Genomic DNA, 12,125 nt, shown 5'->3' on the forward strand with positions numbered 1-12,125 from the left:
GATAATTGTTATATCTTATTAGTTAGTTTAATCAAAATGCATTTTTTTTTCCAAAAAAAAAATCTCATTTAATCCTGATTTGATTGTCTCCAGTTTAGTAAAAACACCAGTGCAGTAGTACCAGAGAAGGTGCTTGGCTTCAAAGTGGCCAAGGAATTTTATGTCACTAGTAATCCAAAAAGTGTTGTAGTCAGCAAAGCAGGTGAAGACACAGTAGGAACCAAACTTTATTAAGATAGCACGTAAAGAAAAGTTGAGTGCTTTCGTCCAACCCTGGACTTCTCAGAACTGACAAACTTTTACACAGATCCTGTTTAAATAGAACTTCAGTATGATAACAGTTCCAAGTAAGTGTCCCAATAAATAGGATACATTAGGTTAATTGGATACTACTGGTTAGTAGACTTAAGTCGACAAGTAAATATACAAAGCAGTGTGAGATTTGCAACATTTCTTTAAACTAATCTGTTAAGGTTTTTCCCTGAATTACACAAAAAGTGAATACACCAGACTAAAATAATTTTTTTCAAGGTTTCTCAAATAATACAAAATTCATAACACAAACATCTACTTTTAAAACAATAATAATTATGAATTTTGTATTATTTTTCTTACAACACAGATTTGACTTGAAAGAACAAGTTTTAAATGATTTTTTTGTGTGTTTCTTAAAGTTTTTGTTTTATACTTTGATATATTTTTTTAACCTTTGATCTAGGTGTATTTATTTTTCAAGAAAACTTTAAAAATTACTTTAGTTTGGTGTATTCACTTTTTGTGTAATTCAGGAAAAAACCTTAACAGATCAGTTTAAAGAAATGTTGCAAATCTCACATTGCTTTGTGTATTCACTTGTTAAGTCTACTAACCAGCAGTATCCAATTAACCTAATTTTTCCAATTTATTGGGACACTTAATTGGAATTGTTATCATACTGAAGTTCTATTTAAACAGGATCTGTGTAAAAGCTTGTCACTTCTGAGGAAGTCCAGGGTTGGACGAAAGCTCTCAGCTTTTCTTTGTGTGCTAACCTGATTCTTCCAGTAGAACAGGGGAGCGTAGGATTATCCAATTTGAAGGGGTATTTCAGAGCTACACACTTAAGGCCCCTATACATAGCACAAGCAGAAAAGTATAATTCAAAGTGGAAAGGGATGATGATGAAACACAGGGGAAGCTCAAGAAACAAGCAGAGCTTGGGATTTTGGATGCAGACCTTTAAGGAGAATAACAATAATCATAGAGAATATTATACAAATAAAGTATCAGAAAGTATCCTAATAATTAAACTAAGCCAACATGGGAATGGAGAAAGGAGATTCTGCCAATAGGGATAACTGCAATTAGGGATATAAACAATAGGCAAGAGGGACTGGAATTTATTGGAGAAAACTTGCAAAGAAACCAAGGTACTGGGAGCAAATAACTAGAGAGGAAAAGATGATAGAATGGGAAGACACCAAGAACTTATTTGAACTGCAGGTTAGAGATTGTCTTCCCTATCAAGGATTGATATTAGAGGATAGCCAAAGAGAAAGAAATAGGGGGATCATTAATGAAAAACCAGAACTGGTAGAGTTTTTAGTACAATCTAGAACAAAATTTGCCATTAAAGAAGGAATAATTTGTAGAGCATATTATTGCACGATAACAATAAGAATCAATCAGAGGAGGTTAAAAAGGACTGGGAAGAGAGACTGGATAAGCAATTCACAAGGAAGCAATGGGGGGATGTATGTATGTATGTCTCCCATATATGCAACAAAGTCTAGAAGATTTTGGATTTTTGCTTGGAAATGTTTACATAGATATTTTTAAACCCCAAGTAGACTCCAGAGAATTTTTCCTCAGGCAGACAGTAAATGTTGGAGGTGTGAAAGGGAAGAAAGAGGTACTTGGGAACATATTTTCTGTGAGTGCGGTGAGCTCGTGGTGGACTTTAAAGATTCCCTGGAGGGTGCACTGTCAGAGATGCTGGGTGGACAGATTGGTGTGATGAAGGAGATGATTTTTCTGAGCTATGATACAAAATCTGAATTGCCTAGACATGTTACGGCTTTGCTGTGTCTAATTATTATGGCTGCCAAAAAAGCAATTACTAGAAAATGGAAATCAAAATCTAAACCAACTATATTAGAGGTGGTGAATATAGTAGTAGAGATAAAACAAGTGGAAATGAGATCTTTAAAAAGGGTACGAGCAAACTACACAGGAAAAAATGGGAATTGTGAGAATAATATATACAGGGGAGGAATGAGGTTTAAAGAAGGCAAGACTTAAATGAGCTATGTAATGTTTGACTGAAATGATTGGGTAGATTATAAATGATGTATAGTGTTTGCAACTGGGAGTGTTTCAGAATGATTTGTGATGTAAAATGCTTGCAATAAGATTGTGCCAGTGTGGTTTGTTTTCATTTATATAAATGTATGATTACCCATGTTGTAAAGTGATAGTTTAATAAAGATGGTTCTTGTTTAAAAAAGTGCAGGAATTGAATAATTTATGTAACGTTGCTTAGGTTATATGATATATAGCAATATATGTGAAGTATAATGTTTGTAAATGTGAACTTGTTAATGCAGTTTGATTGCTTTTATATAAATGTAAATTTGCCCATGTCACAAGTGACAATTCAATAAAGATGTTTAAAAATATGTTGAGGGATTATAATAATTCCACAAGCTCAGAAAACTGTCTGCTGTTTGAATTGATGCTCTGTGTATGCATATCAAATTAAAAATGTTATCACCTATACTGAGTTTTAAGTTTAAATAATACATGCATGCATGACATCCTTGAATGTTTCTTCTACAATTATTTTTATTCTGGTTTTAACAAATACACAAAAATTTCCACCCCAATTTTGCAGACTCCCCTGCTGCATAAAATAGTGTTGTAACCTGATACTTTATCAATCCATTTCATTTGTTGCTGTTCAAACTTCAAGCAGTAGTGTAGAGAACAAAACGATTTCTAGCTGTTTTGATATTGTGATATGTTCTGAAGCAGTCAGAAAAAAAGGTTTTGTCACCTATGAGTTGTCTGAACACAAAAGAAGTAACGGAGCTGCCAATAATCTATGTCCTACCATATTTATTTACAGACTGTCAGTTTTTTAAGACATGACTATTTAAATTCACAGATACATTTTTTACATACTCTCAATTATGCAGCAAACAGTTACTGAAGACATATGCATTTATTTGGTATACCACCATATTACATTTGATGAAATGTGGATCTCATATAAGAATGGCTCACAAATTTACAGCAGTACAGAGGTAATATTTGTGGTAATAGCCTTCCAATTATACCTCGTTATATTATTTGCACCATGTATTAACTGATCTTATATTTTGAAGATCTATTCAGAAACCTTTCCATTACTTCCTGCATGCCACTTATTGTATCTCCAAGCAGACACGTTTCTACCTTGCTTCAATTTTTTTAATATATTATTCTGTGAATATCCCTTCTAAATGACTCTCTCTTTGCTAGTACCCAATCACTGTCCTCATGTATGTTTGTAGTATTCATTCCTTCTTCATTATTTGAACTGTTCTGATACCATTCTGAATTAGATGGCTGTCAGCTTCATTATATGTTGAAGACTTGTGGGACTTTTTTTTAAACAAATTGAAGCAGGTGTATTTACCTAATATAAATAAACAATTATATATGTCTACTGCGTATATTACATCTTTGTTATAGCCCAAGCAGAAAAGATTGAGATAGTAAAGCATTTAATTACCAGCACTGTACCTTTTACTGAAACAAAAATTTATACTTTTTATTGTTTTGTAGAGCTTACATTTGACAACACATTTTACAAGCAGTTAAAGAGAATTGTTATGGGGGCTGCCTTGGCCCATGGCATCCTAACTTTCTTTCGAGATCACATTTCATTGAATGTCAATTTATCATACAGAAACAATTGCATTTGTACTACAACTACAGTGATTGTTAAAGGCAAATCGAGCAGTAGGTAAGTAACTGGAGGAACAAGGAGCTGTAGGTAAGGCAGTATGTACTGCAGGAATATCAAGCAATTTCATAAAAAAGAAATATTAACCATGTAAACAAATAAACAGAGGCATAAAGCATGTATGATAAATTAACATTCAGTGAAACATGATTCATTTGAAAGTTAGGAAGCTATTAAACACTACTAGGCAACTGGTTACATTTTCCTGTGGCCTACTGCGAGTATTTTCAATATATATAAGTAGACTATCACTTTAGCTGGTGTATTTAGATAGATCTGTTGGCGATCACGATTGTTTTGTTTGCTTCTCAGTGGTTTGAGGACTGTGGCCACCTTCAAAATCTGTCACAGTTTCTAAGTCAGCAAAGTGACTGGAAACTGTCACAGTGTCTTAATATCTATATGCCATTCACCAGAAATATCTCCTAATGCTTGTATAAAAACATTATTTTACAAAGACTGATTTTTGTATATCCTTGATAAGAGTTACGCAATGACTGCTGGAGAAAAAAAGGGAACTTGGATTGCAGCTGAAATTAAATACCTGCAGCCTTCCAGAATTAAATGAGTATCTCAATGTTAGACGTATTTTAAAGCTGAGATCTATAAAATGTTAGATTTAGATTTTTAACACATATATTTTCCATAAATTCCACATGAATTATTTGGTGTTAATTAAACAGTATTACATTGTTTTAATGTGATTCCATTTAGTGCGATTTGTTGGCTTTAGTCATATGATTACTTAGTACTTGATGTAAAATTTGCTTTATTTCAGCTATTTCAAACTGTTCTGAAGAAGTCTTACGTTAATTAAAACAAAAGAGTGCAACAGTTTTAGCAGCAGGTTTTATTCTGTATTCAACAATGTTCACGTGTTTGTTTTTATTTTGCCTGTATTATTTTACAACTCAGGTGTGCTATTCATTTTTTTCTTTTGTTCATCTGAGCTATTCTACCTTTGAATTAAAGTAAATCCAATGTGCTACACATTTTACTGTGCAAACTAAGGCAAATGACTAGTATTTATTGCTTTCTTTTTTTATTCTTCCACTACTTCATTCTTTAATCATCAAAAAAATATATTTATGATTGTATTTTGTCTGACTGACCCTTATCATTTTAAAGTTTTCAAATCAACCATGTTATTCCTACATAATCAATGTAAATGAAAATAACACAGAGAACATCCTCAGCCATTTAACTACTAATAAAATACTGTCAGTGATATGCACACCAACATTTGGTACTGACAAATGGTTGCTTTTTGTGTTAATAAACTATTTACTATATATAAAACAATTTCAAAATAAAACACGGCTTAATATAATTGTGATTTCACAAACATTTAAACAAATAATAAAGTTTAACCTACCCAGATCCCATTGCAGTTTGAATCCATATGCTTGTCCCAATCAGTTGGCCTAAAAAGTAATTAATACATTAAAAATTAGAAGAGCACTCTGATAGGGACCAAATACTCTGTTGAGAAACATATGCACTTAAGTACCTTGTATACAATGGTTTCTTATAAACAAGAAAATGAACACTGAACCTGTCAGTCTGGGTTAACATTTATGCATTTCATAATAATCCTTTGCAATTCACTTCTAAAGACTGTCAATCTCCACTGTAATTTGCAGTATGTGTATTTAATCTTACTAGAAAGCATAAAGAAGCTCCCTTAAAAGTTGTATAAAAACATGTCTAAAGTCTTCTAGGAATCATAATAGGGGAACTATTTCAGTTCAAGAATGAAAAGCAGATGTAACCGCAGCCTAATATCTTTCATCAATCTACTTGAAATATTCCTTATACAATTTAATAATACCTCATACAATATACCATTTATCTACTTGTGGTTGTTAGACTATGGACTAGAAAATAATAATAGCAGATATTCGCATCTTAAGAAGATATGCAGGGACAAGCAATAATAAAGTGCAATCTAGAAATACTAAAACGTATATAAACAATTCAATCTGATTATTAAATGGCTATGCACATTTGAAACTCTCGTGATGTTATAGAACACTAAAATTGCTGCATATACCTCGGCAAAGAAAAATCAAAATGATTGTTTTTAAAAATGAGTCATTGCATAGTATCAGCAACACACATTCTGTCATCATATAACATTATGCAATAACATTGCTCCTGGTAGGTCATGATAAGTCGTGTCTTGTCATGTCACAACAGTAGTACACTAAACAGTCCATGTGACAGAAATACATGGTTGCCTCTGTAAAGCAACTGACATGCATATCCTATTCGTGTGATAATGCATAAAATGAAGCAATCTTAAGAGGTATAAAAAGCATCTACAAAGATATTCTGAGTAACATTTTGGCACTAGAAATGTCCGTAACATGATTTCTTATTTATTTATTACCTATCACATTTTATGGTATTCCAGGGCTTGAGGATGCAGTTATTGTAATTAGTTTGTTTATGTTAAATGTCATTCAAGCTTAACTGAAGTCAACTGAAAAACTCAGTTTGTGGTCATATGGCTATAGGTCAAATTATTAACATACCAATTACCATATGAGTGATTACCAGTCATATGAAAATAAGTAATCATATCTGCTTAATTGAGGAGTTCAGTTTACAGACTTTTAGATAAAATTCTAAATTAAAACATGACAAGTATCGGTATATTTACACTACAACCAGTAGTTGTATCTGCACAAACTGTTATTCATATGTGGAATTTGTACAGACCCCCTAGGTATTCTATACAACTGCACAGGGAGTTTAACCAACCACAGTACAACATGGGGTGTGTATTTTTGGTCCCCTTGGACCTCATATTACTGGTCCTGTCTCCAGCACCCCAAATCCACACTGGGTCTACCAGCTATCCCCCTACTCTCGGACTACTCTGGTATTTGCTGGGGTCAGTTGAGGATCCTAAGGGCAACATGGGGACTTGGCTATCTGTATTTCCATCTGGTGGGGTATTCTTTTTATATGCTCAAGCCCCCATGCTCATTGACTATATTGGAGGACCACTCCCATCTTAGGACCATTCCTCCCCTTAGGGAGTATCATCAACAAACACCCTCCTTCCCAGGATGAGCATGTCCGTCCCTTCCTTGCCACTCCATCAGTCAACTGAGATGCTAACTGAACCAACATAGGGTGTATTTTTAATACTCTTCTAGATGGTTCTCCATCCACTCATCCATTGATCCATGTTCCGAATCACTTATACAGTCATGGTTTTCAATCATCCTGTTGTTGATATCTATTTATTCAACTGCTGTTCTATTTTCTGGATCACTTGTTCTTGTGAGGACTGTGGTGGTCCCAAGCTCAGCAGGACTGATCAGACATCTTAGGCTCCACCAATAGTCCAAGACTCATTCTTCAGGATTACTAGGCATTTCACAGGTAAACTGAGCAGCATAATCTCTACAGCATGTCCTGGGTTTGCCCCAGGTTATTTTTTTGTAGACTTTACTTAGTATACCTCTTGTGGAAGACATCAAGGGGGCATATTCACAAGGCGCCCAAACCACCTTAACTGACTCCTCCTAATGTGGATGAACTGTGGCTCTTCTACAAGATGCTCCAGATTCCTGAGCTCCTCACTCAGTTAGAAAGAGTGAGGCTAGTGACACAGAAGAATGACCTCACTACCTCAAACTTGTGACCATATATGAGGATGTGATGTGGGATACCTAGTAAACTCAGAACTTCAGCCAATGACTCAGCTCTGACTTCACCCCTTCGTAGAGTGGTCTCATACCAGCAATATACCTGACCACTTTTCTAATATAACATCATGTCTTCATATTTGGAGGTTTGATGTTCAGCCAGATATTTCACACTTGGAATTACTCTACTTGAAGCTGGAGATCACTATAACTTTAAATCAGGAAGGAAAAAACTGTCTACAAACAGCAAAATGCAAATGTTATGTCCCCAAATTGATGTTTTTAAATCAGGAAGGAAAAACTGTCTACAAATAGCAAAATGCAAATGTTATATCCCCAAACTGATGTTTCCCAAACCTCAGTTGTATGTTAATGTCCTGACCATGAAGATTATGAACAGTAAGGGAGGCAGTGAATTCCATGACATAAGACTGTAGTCCTACAATCTTGTGTTAATATATTCAAAGATAAACAAAAATTTGCCTTTCTTCCCTAGCTCCTAAGAACATATACAGACTAGACTTGACGATTCCTATGACTCAGTCAGTATTCGCCCATTGGCAAAATGTTGATCTATGGTTCCATAAATGAAATGAAAGCTGCATTGTTGATCTTGAATCGGCTATCAGGAGAAGTCTTTCCAACACATGGACATAAGTGGGACCATGTCATTTCGTCTAAGGTAGTTTTGGTGAATGCAAATAAAATGAAAGCATTTCACCAAACCCCCTTTGGTTAACAGTGGACATTGCCTTGTCCTCTAATGCTGTGTGCCCTAGGAGTTGGTAAATATAATTCTGGGAGGTATGAAGGGTATCCTCCCACATGGCAGGTTCAGGGGGGCTTGTTTCACTGCAAATTTTTTTTTTTGTTTAAATCTTTGCTGAAGGTGGTTTCAGCAAACTACTTTAGTTTTTATTGCATTCTCCAAAACGGCCATTGATGAATCGATATGAATCCAAAAAAAGGTTCCTCGGGAAATCTGAGGAGTGTGATCCCTTTATAAGTGGAACATGTACCCTTCTTCCCTTTTTGAAAATGGATAACACAACTACAGTTTGTTAATTCAAAAGGTACTGCCCGTATTTACGGATCAACACTGAAATGACACATTAACATGATACTGCAACAATATTCAGCACCTTCTGTTTTTGAGCTGAACCTCATCCAGTCGCACAGCCTTACCAAATTATAACTGTTTAATCAATGCAGCAACCTCACCTACAGAAATGAAGATACCTCCATTAGTTGCTTCTGGTACTCTCTTCTCAGAGGATGACATGTTCACCAGTTTCAAACGTTCAGCAGAAGAATGTTTCCTCTACATCCTGTAAATGTCCACAGTCAATATTTCACCTGTCCTGTTGTGAGGATTATGTGCAATGGTTTTGATCAAACAGTCAAACGGTTTACCAAAGCATCTTTGTAGGCCATCTTAAAGTCAATTTTCATGAACTTGCCAAGCTATTTTCCAACTCCATATCACTGCATATTTTATTTTATATAGTTACTGGGAAATACATACATTTCTTGCCACAGGAAGAATAAGAAATTAAATGAATATATAATTAAGTGTTAGGCCAATGTTGTCATCATGACAAGCAGAAATCTTCTTCTAAAGTATACATGAAGCATAATTAACCAGCCACGTGCATAACTCACAGACAAATTGGTGGATTATAATCTTAATCACCTAATCTGCCTCAATGGAATGAGCATTGTCAAAGTTTATATATATATATATGTGTGTGTGTGTGTGTGTGTGTGTGTGTGTGTGTGTGTGTGTGTGTGTATATATATATATATATATATATGTGTGTGTGTGTGTGTGTGTGTGTGTGTGTGTGTGTGTGTATATATATATATATATATATATATATATATATATATATATAAATAGATAGATAGATATGTGTGTGCATGTGTGTGTGTATGTATACATAGATTTATTTATATATATGTATATGTAGTTAAAAAATGGCATAATGGATTAAACACTGATGTTATATAATAACACATAACTGAAGGCCTGAGTGATTTATGCTGATATCACATGCCAAAGGCATATTAACTCATTAAACTGTTGTGACACCTGAAGTCATATCTCTGGGATCATCGTAGTGATACCCGTCAGTGCTAAATGTTACCTGTTCATATTTACACTAATAATCCCTATCCTTGCTGCACATAAGCTATTGAAAGATTTCTTTTTAACATTTACTTGATGGGGAACAGTAACACAGCTGCACTGATAGTTGCCTGCTACCTAGTACAGCTAAAAACAAATTGAATATTGTTCATATACTATTTATTTATTTATACTGTAATAATGTTAAGATTTCTCTAAATATCTCACCAATCAAACAACACAGGGATTTGGTCTTCCTACTTTATTCAACATAATGATGAAGAAAAAGTCACTGAGGAAGTTCACAGAAGTTTCCTTTAATCTACTGTTCTAGTTCCAGTTTAGTTAATCCATTAGGATAGAAGCTGACACTGGATATATGGTATTATTAAGGAGAAGATTAAACATGGACTCTGCATAGTGATTGGTGGAAAGTTAATATGATAGGCCTACCCACAGTTTAAGCTTGTTGTCAGTGATACCTTCACACAACTGCTAGTTATGCCATGTTCATTTAGATTTGAAGAATAGCCTAAGTAATGCATTAAAGTCCTTTTTGACCAGCAATGCAACTTCCTGAAATTGTGTTTCTAAGCCTTTCACTTTGAAATGCACAGTGCTTGTCAATCAAGCAATGTGTTAGTCTCTCATTTTTCATAATAATTCCTTTACCAGGAATGCCTCTGTTCAACCATATTTCAAGAGAAGATAAGACAAGTGAATACTGCTGGTGTCAACACTTTATCACTTTTACTTTATATGGGAATAAGAATTTTTGTTTGATCTATATTTACCATGGTGGATGAGGACAGAAGATGCATCTGAGAGGTACTACAAGGTGATAAAATTATGAGATTACTATTATTGGGTAACTAAAGCGTAAAAGCGAGTGAGAAATATTCTCAAATGTAAAGTAATACTACAGAGTCATAAAATTTAAACTTTTAAATTAACCATTATAATTATATGCAATAAAGTACAGGAAATAGTTTACATGTGGTCACCAAGTAACTGGCAGACTATAATGCCTTCATCCCATTTGCCCAAAGTTACCATTTCCTGACTGTACATGAATTTTACTGGAATATTGCAGTTTATATGGCTAATATTTTCAGCCTTGCAGGTTGTTTCGCTTTTCCACAAAGGGTTGCGTGACTATGAAGCTAATAATTTAAGTAAGGGGTATGACGGTGAAATCTATCTCCTAGGGGTTACAGTGGGGCTTACCTGCATGCAAATAAACATGTCTGTTGTGTTTGAAATGTGTAGGATTGGTGACTTTATTCACACTCCTTTTGAGTCTAAAGTTGACTTATAGTGAATCGAGAGGAAACAGTTAATACCATGCAGCAAGATGAGAAGTTATATCAGAGTGGCCCATTATAAAGATGTTTAGCCCTAGGGGTGGGTTGGCGGGCATGTCCTAGGGGTGGGAGGACATAGGTGAGACATAACTGTGGTCTCCATCTAGTGAGTAGAAGATAGGTGAACTATTAATTCAATTCATTACAACTGTAGTAAACTAAACTAGCAAACATTTCAAAAAGACTAATGTATATTAGAATAAACAACAACAATAATATAGCAAGGTTAACAGAAGCTAAAAGCAGCAATATTAAGGGATTCCAACCATTATGCAATTCCAACAGATGAAACTGCACGCAGGCAAAGGTAATACATGATTATTTTTTTTAACATCCAAGTTTCAACTGTAATAAATAAAAATGTTTTCAGCTCAAAATCAGCAAAGCCAGCACTAATAGGTGAATTCACAAAGAGTATGAGCTATCCCATACATGGTCCCTGTAGACAATGTTTAGTACATGGTCCTGCCCTTAGCCAAATTTATAAAATGAAATTTTCCTAATGTTAGATTGTACACACACAGATTTAACCCATGAGTACACTGAACCAGGATCTCATACAGAGCAAACAAAATACTCCTGGTTATATTTTAACTATATGATTCATACACATATGTGAAAAAAGACACCAAAGTTCTTCGGTGCAAAAACTGCACAGAGCCTTGTTTCTGTGATGACATCTCATATGCCATTGTGTTTGATACACATACTAAGCTGTTATCTGTTGAGTGCTGAATGCCATATGTGACAAGCAAAGGCCCACTGATATTGTTTTCAATGTTTCCAGGTACACATAAAGTCAAAGACAGTCAGTTTTTCATGGTGTCTGACATTCTGTGACCTGTAAGAATTACTTTGGTAAGCCAGCTATCTATACTGCACACAACATAATATATTTTGATAGTGTTATAACCACTGTAGATAGGTGTTATTATACACAGTCCAGGATGGTGTCAGACAGATTTGTTTTGGGAGAAAGCTGT

General features: G+C 34.6%; 1 protein-coding gene across 1 annotated transcript in view; it reads right to left on the reverse strand.

Moving 5' to 3' along the window:
* Positions 1–12,125, reverse strand: part of AOAH (acyloxyacyl hydrolase) — a 1,217,970-nt gene that overhangs the window by 639,349 nt on the left and 566,496 nt on the right. Inside the window, exon 10 of the mRNA XM_044065645.1 lies at positions 5,364–5,412. Coding sequence (XP_043921580.1) covers positions 5,364–5,412 — 49 coding nt within the window. The remainder of the gene's footprint in view (positions 1–5,363; positions 5,413–12,125) is intronic.

This window comes from Protopterus annectens, chromosome 3.part0, assembly GCF_019279795.1.
Source record: "Protopterus annectens isolate FY-2018-M chromosome 3.part0, PAN1.0, whole genome shotgun sequence".
NCBI classification, from domain to species: Eukaryota; Metazoa; Chordata; order Ceratodontiformes; family Protopteridae; genus Protopterus; species Protopterus annectens.